Below are 15,637 nucleotides of genomic sequence, written 5' to 3' on the forward strand. Positions count from 1 at the left end.
GGATAAAATCTGACCAGAAAATACAAATATGTTATACTTCTGTAATAGCACATCCTAATAATAATAATAATACACTTAATGTGTCCTATAACTGTTATTATATCAGTGTGTTCACTGAATAACTATAGTTGACAATATTTTTGTTTTAAGCATTTGACACAATAAAAAGTGTGGGCCTCATTACAATATGGTAATTATATTGTAAAATATTAAAATGCAGCAAAATTCATTAGAATTAAAGTGAAATTCCAGGTGTCCTGTGCAGTTTTAAATTCATTTCACTGTGTAAACTGGCTTGTTTTCCCAAGGCCTTTACACACCAGAGGCGGTATTTAATTTGCATGTCACAATCTTTTTTATTATTAAAAATTATGTGGCAAAAAAAGCGTCACAAATATTTTTCGTAATTAGATTGATTTTTTTGAGCTTTCCCACAGCAAATAAAGTCATCACGCAATCACATTATGTAGTCCACACAACGTGATTGGTTGATGACTTTATTTGCACATATATTAATAATAAAAAATAGAGACGGCATATTTTCTCATCTTACTCTGTGAATTAAGGATTCACTTCCACCAAACCAGAGCTGCTGATTGTTGGAACAGTGGAAAGTCTAACCAAGATGTGTTTGGCAAGTTTCTTTTTGTTTCTGTCCAGATTGAATGCCGGTGTGTTTAATGAGTTAACAAGGCAATCAGTCTTAGTTGGCGCAATGCATCCTGGTACATGTAGGCACATGAAGTCAATAAAGCACACAGAGGGGAATTTATTTCTTCAGTGGACTACATTTACCATCAGCACTGATTGGACATCCACATAAAAAAAAAAAAAAAAAAAAAAAAAGTGGCCAATGTTCCCTTTGCCATGCATTGTAACTGTTTATTGTATACAGACAAGTACATCCCTTCTCAGATGGCTGGCTAAAGATGACATGGAATGTTACAGCGAGATTCGTTTTCTTGCATAAAATCCTCACCGTTGAAAATGTTGCAAAAGTCTAAGTGTTCATTTTTTAAGATCATCAAAGGCCAGTTTTATTTTTTTGCAATTTTTTTTTTTGTTAATTACATCATCAACACTGTCACCACACACTGTACATCGACTCGGCCTCATCAGGGGAGAAAAACACACTAAACCCAGAGGCAACACTGCAATGTTAACACAAGAGTGCAGTCAGTCAGTACGAGGATGGAGGGGGCAGATGCGTAATCAGCTCACATGAGAAGCATACGATGATGCGTATGAAGGTCGTGGTCTGAGCGGGCCCTCGGATCTCCGTCCACCGCGGGGGGGGGGGGGGGTTCGGGGCCCGGGGGGGGGGGGGGGGGGGGGGGGCTCACATGGAGTTCATGTCCGTGCACTTGTGAAGCACGTGGGGGTCGAAAAAAGACACATTCAAGATTTCTTCATTATAAAAAACAAACAAATTTGAGTGAGCCTGGTCAGGACTCTCCGTTCTGGACTCTGGAGACGGGTGGCTGCATAAAGTCTTTAAAGGGCCCCAGGGCCTCCTTCAGGGCCGAGCTCACCTCGGGCGAGGAGCACGTGATGCACTCCACCAGCGTGGGGTACAGGGCGATCACTTGAGCCCACGTGTTGCCATCCACTGCAGACGGTAAACAAAAGAGTCGCAGAGGGAGATGAAACACAGGAGGAGGAGGAGGATTGGGGATTGGAGGGAGAAGGGAAGAGGAGAATGTGAATTGTGATAGAAGGCTATCAAAGAAATCATTGCCTTCATAAAATCCCCACGGGCGCATGAAAATGAGTTTTTGCTCCGACGACGTAATGCAAACATCTTGAAGGGCACTTCAAAAACCTAATTTTAGAACATCTCACTTCAATCTATTGCGGCGAGAAAAAAAAAAACGTTATTTCTTGTAATTGACCTTGCTGGAAACGTAAACAGCTCCTCCCAGATTGGAGATTAAACTCATTTGAAAAATGGTCCCAACTGTGCTCTGACACATTTATCTGAAATGAATAGATGATAGCTTTATGGTGGCATTGTTGTTTTCCCCCCCCCAATCGTGTCCCCTCTTTTTTTCAAGATCTATTTAATCCGTGACACAGTTTGGTACTCACCATTCTCTGGCTGTGTCTTTTTAAGAGAGTCCATCAAAGTGCTGATAGCTTTCAAGACAAAGATTATCTCAGTCACTTGTTGCCTGGAATGAAAAAAAAGAACCGTATTTGGCTACAAAGACTTATACAATACAGAAAATCACTATGAATATGTGTACAGAGATATATATATATATATACACTATATGGTATAACCACAGGAAATAATATTTGTATCTTACAAATCAATTTATTATATACAATTAGCATTATTTGTTTGTTATTTTGTAGATTTTTTCCCCCACATTCACAAATCCTTTTTCCTTGTTAAAAAACGGCAGCCATTACCAACAATGCAACTCTGCCTCTACAGTCTCGGTCGGAGATTCAGGTGTGCTAGCAGCAGCTAATGTAGCCTAAAGCCGCCGATAACAGTAGAGTGACATTACTTGTAGAAATGTGGAGTTCCTCTTCACATCTAACACAGATTTGTAAAATGTTACCAATTTGAGTGTGAAACCATTTCTCACTTTTTGTATCTTCATTTTACATGTTCTAAGAACGCAATCCATGATCTTATTATTCCTTAGTTTTCAATTTGTCATGGTTTATAAATGTAGTTTGTTTGAATTTAAGCAACCTTGCGTTTGCTTTCCATGTCTATTTTCTAATTATCCAATTTTTTCTGATATCCCCATGGGTTATCCCATGGGTGTCATTTAACTGCCATCGAGTCTTAAAGGGAGGAATGAAGTGTTACAGCCAACCCTAACATGTGGTGCCAGTGTGTAAAACTGAATAAGTACCGTGGTTTTGTGTTGTTTACAAAAGAGGAGAGGAGAAATGATGGATGCACAGGTTGAGCTGGGGTGGTCTTTGATTTGCAATGCTAAATAGCTCAGTGGTAAAATGATGGCACAAACAAAAACCAGAGTTTGGCACGGAATTGCTGATGGGGATATAATGTCTAAAAACTCAGAAAAAAACTGTTTTTGTTTTTTGCAAAAGCGAGTGCACCATGTGTTTTATTTCGCGGTGTATAGTGGGGGCGTGTACCTGGGCAGGGGGCAGCGTCCGCTCAGCCTCTCGTCCTCTACGTAGCGCCGGAGAACGTCCTGGGATCTCTTGAGGAGCACAGAGAGCGCCATACGAGAGATGTAGCCCTCCTGCGGGGTGGACACCTTGTTGCTGAAGGAAAACTGCAGCAGCGTCTCAAAGCACACCTTAGAAAAGTCCTCCCTCATCCGCACATCGATCTCTGCCTCTGGGAAGAGGAAAGCCCTTTACATGTGAGACATTCTGCTCTCAAGAGTGATTTACAAATGAGTGGACAAATTTACTGTCATGCTGAATGCATGAAGAGTTTGACATGAGGCATTGTTGGTGCTGAGACACGGGGAGGGCTTTAGGCACAATCCCTTAATGATTACAGAGTAATTCCAGCACTTGGCCACCTTGATGTCCCATCAGAAATACAAGTAAACAACACAGCTGACGCCACATTATTTCACCCGCCAAAAGTACATCTTACCTGTGAACGAGGCAGACTGCGAGTGAATGGATCCTCTGTTGAGCATAGTCATGATCTGGCCAACAAAGTCTTTGGGGATGAAATTGGCAAACGGTAAAATCTCTGTGCTGATCAGCTGGACCACCTAAAATAAAGAGGACACAATGCTGATATCGGCTCCCACACAAAAGCCACAGTGATGGGACTGGAAACAAGCATCTACCTCAACATCTACGGCTTCATTCTTCTGGAATTCCTGGATGGACATGTTATCTGGCGGTGTGCTATAAGAGGAAAAAACACAGAAACAATGAGCTTGGTACTCAGTACTTCAAAATTGTGCTTACTCACTTTTAAGATTCTGTACCTTTTGGTAAAAAGAAAGTCTTCAAAGGCATTGGCCAGCTCTGGCCACATAGTGTCAAACTTTCCAGACAAGGCATGCTGGCGTGCCACCGGCAGTCCAATAGACAGCACCTTGAGCAGGGACGACACGGCAAGCTTCCAGGTGCTCTCAGATGGACAGGAATACTTCAAACCCAAGGGCATTCGTAAAGTCTAGAGGGTGAAGGCAAAAACAATACATCATGAGGCTGGAATACAAAGACTTCAAGGTAAACATCTATTAAACTAATTGCAGTAGCCTGAATCCCCTTCTTCTCTTTTACACTGACATGTGGAGAGACTTTAAATCTCAGAGGTGACATCAAAGCAGTCATGTCAAGACGTAGCAATAGTAACAACTAATAGACAAAGTTCTCTTTTGAGAGAACAGCAGGGTTCCCCAATGTAGTACTGCCTTCTTGTTTTGGAGACAAACAAGAGACTGGGGGCCGGATTTAGATTTGTCCAAAGGGAACCTTCATCATAGCTCTTTGGCAAATTAACTCTCTTTAGTTTGTAGTTTCTTATAAAACAGACTGACGGGAAAAGAGCAGTTAGACACAGGTGTCAGAAACGAGATGAAAAAAAGGCAGAATTGGTGGCATCTTTAGGAAGTGAAGGCTTTCTGTGACCTGCACTAACAGAATCTCCTGGTTGAGAAAAGGCTGCCGATATCGGGCACCGCACTTCACGTTTGCTACAAGATTTAAAGCCTTGAGCTTAATACTATCAGGTCAGGGAGACAAGTGATGTGGAAGTTGAAAGCAAACAGAATTAAGATGTCAGAATATACCACACTTATTTATACACAAAGCATCTCCTGGACCTGTTTTTATAAATATATACATCCATCCTCTGGGAAAGTAACTCACACACATTCCTCTATTGGGTGCCAGAACATGTAATACTCTCCCTTTAAGATATTTTCATCCATTGCTAATCCAAAAATATTGATTATAGCAGCTTGAAGAGGAAAATCAACAGTGATGCCAAAGTCGGAGCTTAGTCTTAGTCAGCAAATGGAAAACACCTGCTGTGACATCATTGATCAGGTTCGTATGCCAGAAGTTCAACTCGCTTCGAGGTTTCATCACACAGATAGCAGTGCAGCGGCAATTGCCTCGCATGACTCTTTGTTAGTGTACACAACATCACAGCACACTTTATGACTGCATATGGTTAAGCAATAACTGATGCTCAACAGGCAGCCAGTAGAAAGACAGAAAACTTAAAGACTCAGAGTCCTTATTGCACTAAAAAAGTGATAAGAAAAACCAAACTTTAGAGGTGATTTGATATTGATAAAAACAAATTTGAAATGCTATATTCAAACCTATACTTTTGTTGCTTTTGATGGTTATTCAATTAGAGTCTTGGAAAAACCAAATTCCGTGACCATGAGTCACAATCGTGGTGAAAATACCTTGATTATGTTCTGCAGAACTTTCTCGTTGATGACAGCTTTGTGGCACGCTGTTTTATGGTACAGGTCCAACACCACCTCCAAGGAGCGCTCCGCAAAGGGCACATAGTTTAAGGCCACCCATTCCGCCTGCAGGGGGGCGACACGATTTCACAAGAGAAAAGGACAACAGGAGTGGATATTAGTCAAACAAATCTTAAAAGCATCACAGAGCCACAATGAAAGCAGTTTTTAAAGGCACACTTTGTATAAGTAGTAACACGCACATTTATTTAAAAAGTTACAGTGACTATTAGTCTGCTTCAAGTTTTGTTAGGCTTGTATGAGAACCACAGAGGAGATGTTTCAGCCAAACAAAAGACTTGATGCTACAAAGTGTGTCTTTAAGAAATATAAACAGAACCACACACGTGTGCATATGAACGTCACCAAAAACACAAAGAAATCAACTGATAATGGCACTGCACAGGGACTGTGCACACAGAGGCATAACCACCAGTTAGTGGCAGGCAGAGAAGGGGGAGCATGGAGTGAGGAGACGTAGATGAGATGTGAGAGCCTGCCGTGCGGTGTGATGTACCGCAGAGGGTAGGTCCTCACCATTCAGAACAGCTTAGTCAAACTATAGAGGGGGCTGAAGGAGATGACGGAACTCACCGGTGCAAAGAGCTGGATCTAAAACGGTAATCCAGTGAGTAGTCCCAAGAAACAGAATGAGAGAAGATCGCAATTAAACTGGTGTTTCCATTGTGTCCGATTTGCAGTGGCTGGTTGGCTATAAATGAGATTCAATGAGCAGGACTGGCTTAGGGGGATAAAGACCACCCCTAACATCTGTTTGGCTGGGTTTGATTTGAACTGAAAAGTTTCCGATTCCGATAGTCTGGACGCCTCATGCAGGATGTCAGGCACGAAAAGTGTTGCGCTAACATTTCTTAGCATGACTGTACACAGCCTGCCGGATCGAGACCACTCTCAAGACACCTGCCGAATTTTGTAACTTTCCACAAACCACCATGAGTAAGACAGACACTGACATCAGAACACTGTTGAGAAAAGACTCCCCTGTGCACGGGGAATCTGAACTGAAAAGAGGACACACATTTCTCTGGCGAGCTGCCAGCAGGAGGAAGCGTGAGGGAGGGAATATTTGGGAAAAGAATGACTTAGTGCTACTGATGGGGGGTCCAGAAGAACCTGTCAATCTCACGAAGGGCCCGTGATAGGGGCGACACAAGGACTAGAGGGAGGGGAGGTGCTTCATGAACTTGCTGAAAATGGCTGAAGACAGAAGGGCAAACGAATAACAAGTGCACACCGCTCAACGTGTTAATGAAACGAACCGTAGAAAGACATAAAATGAAGACCAAAGCAGTTTGACAGCCAATTCTATTTCCCCCTACCTGGTTGTATTTGGCATTGGCCACGTGTTTGGTTTCCATCCGGCCGTACTGAGGAGGCTTGCAGGAGAACTCCACGAAGAGTAGCAGCTGTTCAAAGATGGCCGGGTACATGATCTGCAGGTTCTCCGGGCCCACGCAGATGGCCTGCAGCAGGGAGGGAAGGGAGGAACAAACACTGCTGACATCCACCACGGGACTGCGTATTGCATAATTTAGCAGACTGACACGTTGTTTCCTGGACTGAGTTGACTCAAAATAGGAAGAAATTACTTTTGGTTGACAGGGAGAGTAAAAGGCTCTGCTTCTCTCATAGCAGAGAGGTCTGGAGATGCTAAATCAAGTCAGGATATCAAATAAAAACACCACATGGAAATCTTTCGTCTCCTGCTCCTACATAATCTTGCAATTTTCTAGAGGATAACTATGTTTTCTTCTTTTCAATTATCTACTTGGCTCTTTTAAGGTTATTTTTGCCATTGTGTGTGAAGTCAACAGATAGATTGTGAATTTGGGGAGAGGAGGAGGATGACATGCAACAAAGACCTCCTGCTGGATTCAAACTGGAACATCATCATCCGAGACTCCGAGGTCAACATCTAAGTTATTTTCAATGGTACATAATGTCTAACACATGTTCTCTTTTGGTACCAGTATATTTTGCTTTGCCCACCTTCTGCAAAACATCCAGAGCGGTCAGCACAGCTTCCTGCAGGCTGGTGAGCACCGCCTCAGTGTAGGAGGGGAGGATAAAGGGCGAGGCATCGCTGCTGATGGGCACAGACACGGCCCCGTGGAGGATGACCCCCAGCTTCTTCAGATCCTCCATGCTGAAGTTGGCTTTTATGTGCTGGTAGAGCGCGGGGAAAATCTGGATCAACGCCGTGAGGAAGGGCTGGCTGGGGATGAAGGAGAACTTCTCTGTTGGGCCACTAGGGGGTCTTGTGCTGTCTGTTCCTGTTCGGTACCACGTGTTCCACGCTGACCACCATAACGCCGAGTCCTCCAAGGCTGACTCCTCCCCCGGGGGAGGGGCCTGCAGCTCGGCGCCGTTGTATCGTGTCAGCCGCTCAACCAGTGAATCGGAGCGCACCAGGGGTCTGCCAGGGCCGGACGCTGAGAAGGGGTCAATGAGCACTGGGGGGACGCCCATAGCAGCGAATGTGTCACCTGCTGAGTCTCTAACAGGTGTAACGATCTGTAGGATCTCCTGAAAGCTCTTGAGGGCCGCCAGGGAGACCTCGTTGTTTTTGCTGAGAGCTGCTGACTGAATGTGGTTCAGCAGCACCTCCCAGGCCTCGAAGAAATCACCTGCAGATACACAGCACAACGACGAGAGAGCATGAGAGTCTATGGAGCGGTTAGTTTTTGGACCCTGGTTGGAGCTGGCCGTTGCTATGCTATGAAAGGCCAGTCTGCATTTGAGAGGCGGGACTTTGCAAAGGGTCAATTAGCTGCATGTGTTCCTGTTAACAGATTTTGCCAATAGGAATATGAAATACGTTCACCCTCAGAGGAGCGTACTGTGATATTATACTGCCAGAAACAGTTATATATTATATCTCGTCTGCATGTAGAAAGAGCAGCCTTTCGCTTCGTGATCTAATGTGTAGTAAGCTGGGAATGTGTTGTATATTATGAGTCACCTCTTGTAATTTGGCACTGGCTAAAATGTTAAGAGGGATGAGTGCAGTTAATGTGGAGCTCATGTATTATCATTCATATCTCCCGGATATGTTAATCCTCTCCGCATGGGCTTAACGTGACTAAATATGTATTAATACAGCAGTACAAACATCAGGGGTGTTACTGACCTTTTGCTACGCTTGGCACAAGCTTATGAATACATTTCAATATGTAACCGTTATTGTTTGCAATTCTGTGGCGCTGTGGCAAACTGTAGCAGTGTGTCACAGCCTACCTTATGTACAACAGCATCAGGTATCAGAGTAGATCATGCCTGGCTCACCTAACTGCTGGAGGAGATACCGTCTAGTGTTGAAAATGCGTGCCACTCCGGCTAGCGTCAGCACCCACGTCTCCGCCCACTGTTTTTCGGCTGTGTCGCGCGAGTGGTGGATGAGGATGTTCCCGCCGCCGGACTCGATCTTCTCTTTGTCCGCCGTGGTGGACGACGTCCTCACGCAGCCTAGCAGTTGGAACAGCACCTAGTGGTGACACCAGGGTAGTTCAACCAGCAGAAAGAGCTCGATAGCCTATCTAGTCAATAATCATTTAAAATAAGATAATAGATTAAAAAAATGATCTATAGATGACAGCCTTTTCTAGTATAACCAACTAATTCTTTAACGTTACCTTCCAGACCACAATATGCCATGTTGGCTGCTGCAGCAGGGTCCCGTGGGCAGCTATGGTGGAGAACAACGTCTGCCCGGCGCTTTTTCGCACAGCGGGCCGTGGGTCCACGCACATCTCGCCCAGCTTGGCGTACAGGCACAGCCACAGGCAATCAAAGGGAGGGGCGGGGTGGAACGGCCTGTTCAGGGTCTCTCCTTTCTCCTGGGCCTGCTTCTGCAGGGCCTCCTCCTCCCTCTCCAACTCCTGTATGATGGCTTCGCCCCTTTGGAAGAAGTAGTCCGAAATGTTCCACTGTGGGTAAAACGGGAAGTGGGGAGGGAGGGGGTAGGGAGCGCGGGCACAAATTGGAGAGGAAGGTTGGTAAAATGCTTCTGGCTGTTTTGCTATCCTATTACCATAAAGTAATCTCATAGGAACAGCCACAGTCCAAGAGAAATAATCCCGCAAACCACAGATCAATATCGGGTTTTGCATGTCCTGAATACTGTACAAAGTATCTGTGAAATGTCAGCAGAGTGCTTAACTGCTGCTAAATCAGATAAAACAATGTAAAAACAAGGAATTATGTGATATTGTAAATGTAATCATATTAAACATAATATGTTTTAAGATTTTACAATGACTGGAAAAGAACCATGTCCAACCTGTCAATCCCTTCAACAACACACAGTAACAACAATTACAGGCATTATTCTACTGATGGCTTCTAAAAGCCCAGTAGACGGGTTGATCAAATGCTCCATTAACACAAGAGCAGAGAATGAAATACGTGCAGGAGTGTGTGTGTCCAAGCAGAACACACAAAATGAAGACCCCAAAACAGGTTCTCTCACCAGCAGGCCAATGGAGGTGAGGCTGATGTTGAGCTCCTGGTTCTGCAGGCCGAAGCTGCCGGCTACATCGACTACGATCTGGAGGCACGTGCAAGGCATGGCGGGCAGGAAGTCCGTCACCACCAGCTGCAGGCACTGGAAGGCTGTTCGGATCAATGACTCACTGAAGGGAAACGAGACACATGGCACGCTTCTGGTTGTGTTCGGCTCCCAAAAATAAAACATTTGCTTTTAGCATAAAACAGGAACCATTTCAGCCACAGCTAAATAAGCGAAGCCCTGCCTGCTTCGTACATCCCCTCCTCCCTTGTGTGCTCTTACCCTTGATCATTGCGGATGGCTCCTATGACCCCCAAGACGAGCGGCCAACCGGGCCCCAAGCTGTCTCCCTGGCTCTGTAGGATCTGCAGGACACTCTCCAGCTGTTTCTGCCGGATGTCTGCATGCAGCACGTTGGACAACTCCTTCAGGGGGTTCAGCAACAGAAGCTGCAGCCGCTTGGGAACAAAAATCAACTGATTTGTTGACTTATAGACATCGAAGATAAAGATTTGAATTCAATTCCCAATTAATACAACCAAACTTTGTAACTGTTGCATCTTCATTAAACTCATTTATTAGGTCCAGTTTAGGGGACACATAGATGTCTTTTTGTTTTGCAAGAGTTAGCGTATTTCCAAGTAAGGGCAGATACAGTATGTCTGTGCTTCTGCTGACAGAGTTGTTAAATGTGAATCATAACTGTCTTTTTTCAATTTGTTCCAGCACAATGGATTCCCCCCAAAAACCGAGTTCCCTGATTAGCACGATGACATACAGACACGTAGAAAACAAGACATGACAGAATGACTGCAGATGTTTCACAGATCTCCGTTATGATTGTTAAAATATGTAAGTGTAGCACACTGAATGTATTTTAATATATAGCAGCCATTAGGGGCATTTTGGTCTTTTTTTCTGAAAAACAAAAAAATAAAGAAGTGACTTAATTTACCCGAGGAAAGCAGTTCAGAAAAGGGCTTTTAATTATTTAAATGTCTGATTTAACCCCCAGTTTTTTATTTGCTATTTAATAACACTTTCAGTATGTTTAAGTCTGACTTGAATGTCCCTGTTTTTGTCCTTTTTTATATCGTCGACAAAAAAACATTGCTTACCCAGTATCAGACCTGGCTGATAGCGGAGATGATCAAACTAAATGAAAAATGCATCTGCACAAACTCCTGATGTGTACACAGAATTATTGTGTATTCAACCTTTTATTGGTGTGTATATTGTGTATTTTCTATATTCAATGTGCAGCTTAGTTTGTCTTGACTCTCTATAGACACTGTCTTTAAAACGTGTAGTTCATTATACCCAGCACTAAAATCCCTTTGATGTTTAGCCACAAAAGTTCAACTGATTGACACGAGTGTTCTGCATTAAGGCGAATCAAGTGATGTTCCTTGAACCGTGAACGCTGCATTCACTTGCTAGGTCTCTGACCGCAGAGTCGCTTTTTAAAATTATTTTTGCACATTGTGTGCAAATACTCTTTTCATTCCGTTATATTGCATTGTGCATTTCTACATGACAGCCATCATTTGTATGGCTCCGTGCTGTTTCTATTAACCTCCACACGGCTCCTTCAGATAAGCTCGGTGCCGTTCCCTTTATCTGGCTCGCTAAGTTGAAGGTCACAGACATCGTGCATGTGAGTGGCGAGAGAGAGTGACATTTCTGTTTTCCACATTTTAAGCAGTAGGCACGCACTTTTATCTCTCGTGCCATACACCAACAGAGGAGCAGCTTTCTCAAATGTCAGCATTACAAACAAACAATATTAAAGGAGCTAAACCCAGGGAGGACCAATAATACATTGAATTAAACACTCCCTACAGTGTCTATACGATAGAGAATGGCAAAGAGCAAACATTGTGGTCCGCATTGTTTTATACATGCAATGTCCTACTACAGATTTGTGCTTTTCCTGCTTCTCTGTAATGTTACCTACCGGATTTTCCGCCAGTGGAGGGTCGTGTTTGTAGGCCAGGCTGGCCTTTATTAGTGCCGTCAACGCCTCAGCCCCCCACTCTCTCATCCTGGAGTTCGGGTGCTGGCAGACCTGCAGGACACATCACAGACGCACAAAATGCAGACACATGCGCACAATGACAGATCTGATGCAGAGGCTGTTGAGCGCAGCGTTTCCCAGCAGCGCTCACAGTGTGTGGGTGCGAAACAACAAGTGGGTGAAATACACCTCGGTCTGTGTGATCAGGACCGGGATCCCCTTTGATCACAAGATATCCAGTGACAGACGGTGTAATCATGAAAGCTAGAGTAGATATGCAGGAAGAGGCCGGGCTCAACAGAGAAAAGTACACTAGAGTGATGCAACGCCTGCTTTTTAGATCTTGAGTTCATTTGTGAGCCAAATTAAATCATCTTTGGTCTTTAGGGAAACATGTCAAACACGTTTTCACTGTTGTCACGTTATGCTTTATAATCCTAAGAGGAGAAAATGTTGTACTACTTAAAGGCATAAAGAGACTGCTTAGTAGATAGTGCATCCCTTCAGAGCCCAGATGGTCCATGTGTATCTATTTAATAATTTGGCTTTCATAGCCCTGCATGATCAGTAATGTGTCAGATTTTTATCTAAATTTTTTATCATATTGTACATCTGCAAATAAAGATACAATAAAGGTGATGTCATCACCACGTTTCCTTTAAATTACAACAGCATTTAAAGTCTGCAAAGAAGGATAAGCAGCGTTGTATCTAAGCAGGAAGTATACTTTGCAGGTGCAGCTTCAGATTCTGCGACAAATCAGAGCTTCACATTGCAAATCGCGCACAAGAAGGCGAGGTCAAACACGGGTAGCGGAGCAGATGCACTGTGGACACAATGTGACAGAGCGACCTCTCAAGTCCAACATGTTTAAAGCAGACTGAGAGCGAGCGAGCGAGAGAGAACAGGTCGGGAAAAAGAGAGGAGACGGGAAAGCAAACGATCATAGAGGAGGGAATCTGAGCTTACCTTCTGCAAAACAGACGGGAGTGCAAAAAGAGAAGAGATGGAGAAAATGTAAAGAAAACCTCTAAACACACGTCTTTACACACATAAAAGGAGAATCCTCTTACAGATATGACAACACGTTAATTCAACTTTACCGAGAGTATATAGCAGAGTCGATCCACAGTGCTTTAAACCCAAACACCTATATCGGTTTGTAACAGTGCTAATAAATGTGCTAGGGCTCTACCTTATGTTTGAACACTGTCGTCTTTCTTTTAAAATAGCAGAAATAAAAGTAAATTGTGCTCAAGACACGATGGGAATTTCCTTCTTTCTTTCTAAGAATTGCTAAACCATGAAACAAAATCTCTGTTCGTGTCCCATATAACATAGAATCAGATGTGCTGCTGATAATAGTGCTAAAACCGTTGTCTAAATTTTCAAAATGTTTAAGTGACTATTAATAAAAACAGTTGAACACGCTACAGATTCGAAGGTTTCACCAATACGTAAGAACAAACAGGAAAGAGAAGGATCTCGTATACACTAAAAACCTGTAATTCTAATTGAAACCTTTCATCCCTTCTATAACTCGTTCCAACTATTTTTCTCCTTCACGACTAAACCACATGTGTGCTCCAGAGTCCATGGAAAAATGTCATTATTAGAGCTTTGGTCCTGGGTCACGTAACCAAAAGGGTGGAAGGGGGCACTTTTGACATTCTTTTAGATTTAATTATTGTGATTATTATTACAGAGTTTGGTTCCAAATGTTTCAATGACCTCTCCACTGAGTTCATCAGCCTTGGGAAAGCTGACAATCACTGTTACCAAGTTCAGACAAACCTGAGCTGGAGAGAAACGCTTAACAGGTCAGAATCCTTGCAGTGAAATAAAGTCTGATCAAAGCGTAACCAGTAAAATAAATGAAAATTCTAAAATTATTATAAAAATATTACTGCATGACCTTGGTCGACAAAAAAAATATACCACATGTATAAAACTGTTTCTCTCATCTTTCACAGAGTTTGAGGGAAATGTTGGGACAGTGACGCTGCACCTTGTGGGATGTAGCTGCGACTAGATGTTACCTCCAATAAGTGACCGGTTAGAGGTCTCCACAGGATCTCTATACGATCCATGTTGACAAGGCCGGTCTCCAGCAGCTTGGCCACAGCAAACAGAGATGGCTCCTGAAAGAAGAAAACAGAAACTATAAATAAAAACTGGACACCTTACTGTATAGCCTGACCTTTATGATCAGAGCATAATTATGGTTAACACCCAAATCCTATACATTTTATCATCCTACATTTGACATTTAAACCAAAAGCCAAATAATGACACATCCAAAACGTCTGTGGACCAAGTTCCACCTTGTACTAAAACACAGGAAGTCTTTACCTTGTTGTTTCCAGAAGCCATTTCCATGGCTTCCAGGGAGAGGGAACAGAGAGCGTTGATCAGGTGATGCAGGGACACATCATCCAGGTACCTGGATCACATATTAAAACACATATTGCATATTTTGCATCGCATGAATGGTTGCAATTGTTGGACCTCTAATTCTCCCAAGTATTAAGAGAGCATATTGAGTATGTTATTCTTCAGGTCCTTTCAATAACTATTCATGAGGGTGAACAATCCTTCTCCAAACCACAGTAGAAAGACTAAAGATTGGGATTTATTATTCATTGTGTCTAGAACAAAGGTTTACTGAATTTGTAGCTCACAACAAATAATAACATAAATATTCAATTTATGTTATTATTGGTTCCGAGCAGAAAATGTAGCCCAATTACCTTTAGAAGATGTATATTTATAAGAAATACATCTACTGGTCTCTTTAAGAGCATAGGGATGAGTAACTGGAGCTTTGAAATGAGTGATCATTTTCACAGGAAAAGGACTCGTCCTTACTGGGAACTCTCAAATAGTCTGGACAGGATGTTGGAGATGACGGGGAGGTCCGTCATCACGGCTGTGGTCAGCACCTGTTCACGTGAAGGACACAACCACAGCCAGTTAAGCTCATCGCCTTCAAACACACAGTACAACGCATGTTCAATGCGCAGTTCTTAGTAAAAAAAAATTAAAAATAAAAGCTCACTGTGCTCGGTCCCTCCACGGCTCGGCCAGGCTTCAGGGCACCACCCAACCCCGGCTTGAGCCCCAGGATCCACACCAAGTGCTGGGAGACAAAAGTGAGACGCTGAAGGACAGTTATGACGAGCTACGTTTACTTCATCTAACGCGGATGTTTCACCCTACTGTCCATTGTCAGTTTGTGTGAGTTTTACAAAGCACTAAGAACAGGTGAAGTAACATGTATAAAAGTAATTTTGCTTCATGAGAGGAGGAAGTGTACATGCACGTGTTTGTGCGTAAGAGAGAATGTGGACTGTCTATTTTGCCATGTCTTATCTAAGAGTGTGTGTGTGTGTGGGGTTAGGTGTAAACGTGTGGTACGAGTCGGCAGTACCTGCAGTGTAGCCAGTACCAGCTGCCAGGAGGTGCCCAGCACGGCCCCATGGCAGTGGGCCAGGTTCAAGAGGGTTCGCATGCACTGGATGTTCTTGGCAGTTAGCTGACAGAGGGACAGAGGAACAGACAATCATAATACATTTTAATCAGCGTCATCGAGGATTTGGCTGATGCACTTCTCCAGGATAAAAATCACGATGAGTGAAAAGGAAA

General features: G+C 43.4%; 1 protein-coding gene across 5 annotated transcripts in view; it reads right to left on the minus strand.

The window, feature by feature from the left end:
* Window positions 1-1,326: 1,326 nt before the first annotated feature.
* The window catches only part of mon2 (MON2 homolog, regulator of endosome-to-Golgi trafficking), a 32,130-nt gene continuing 17,819 nt past the window's right edge, over window positions 1,327-15,637 (minus strand). For 2 of the 5 annotated variants that reach the window (XM_031860653.1, XM_031860646.1), the window contains 21 exons: window positions 15,423-15,527; window positions 15,051-15,131; window positions 14,861-14,934; window positions 14,345-14,435; window positions 14,032-14,133; window positions 12,962-12,964; window positions 11,933-12,043; window positions 10,258-10,433; window positions 9,937-10,099; window positions 9,101-9,394; window positions 8,754-8,952; window positions 7,458-8,095; window positions 6,788-6,931; window positions 6,042-6,059; window positions 5,385-5,513; window positions 3,945-4,135; window positions 3,801-3,861; window positions 3,599-3,722; window positions 3,124-3,331; window positions 2,089-2,171; window positions 1,327-1,609 (listed from right to left, as the gene is read on the minus strand). In XM_031860653.1, the coding sequence (XP_031716513.1) occupies window positions 1,446-1,609; window positions 2,089-2,171; window positions 3,124-3,331; window positions 3,599-3,722; window positions 3,801-3,861; window positions 3,945-4,135; window positions 5,385-5,513; window positions 6,042-6,059; window positions 6,788-6,931; window positions 7,458-8,095; window positions 8,754-8,952; window positions 9,101-9,394; window positions 9,937-10,099; window positions 10,258-10,433; window positions 11,933-12,043; window positions 12,962-12,964; window positions 14,032-14,133; window positions 14,345-14,435; window positions 14,861-14,934; window positions 15,051-15,131; window positions 15,423-15,527 (3,159 nt within the window). In that variant the 3' untranslated portion in view covers window positions 1,327-1,445. The remainder of the gene's footprint in view (window positions 1,610-2,088; window positions 2,172-3,123; window positions 3,332-3,598; window positions 3,723-3,800; window positions 3,862-3,944; window positions 4,136-5,384; window positions 5,514-6,041; window positions 6,060-6,787; window positions 6,932-7,457; window positions 8,096-8,753; window positions 8,953-9,100; window positions 9,395-9,936; window positions 10,100-10,257; window positions 10,434-11,932; window positions 12,044-12,961; window positions 12,965-14,031; window positions 14,134-14,344; window positions 14,436-14,860; window positions 14,935-15,050; window positions 15,132-15,422; window positions 15,528-15,637) is intronic. The other 3 variants (XM_031860662.1, XM_031860670.1, XM_031860679.1) reach the window with 3 other exon arrangements.

Source organism: Anarrhichthys ocellatus, unplaced genomic scaffold, assembly GCF_004355925.1.
Source record: "Anarrhichthys ocellatus isolate YVR2014 unplaced genomic scaffold, GSC_Weel_1.0 scaffold2, whole genome shotgun sequence".
Lineage (NCBI taxonomy): Eukaryota > Metazoa > Chordata > Actinopteri > Perciformes > Anarhichadidae > Anarrhichthys > Anarrhichthys ocellatus.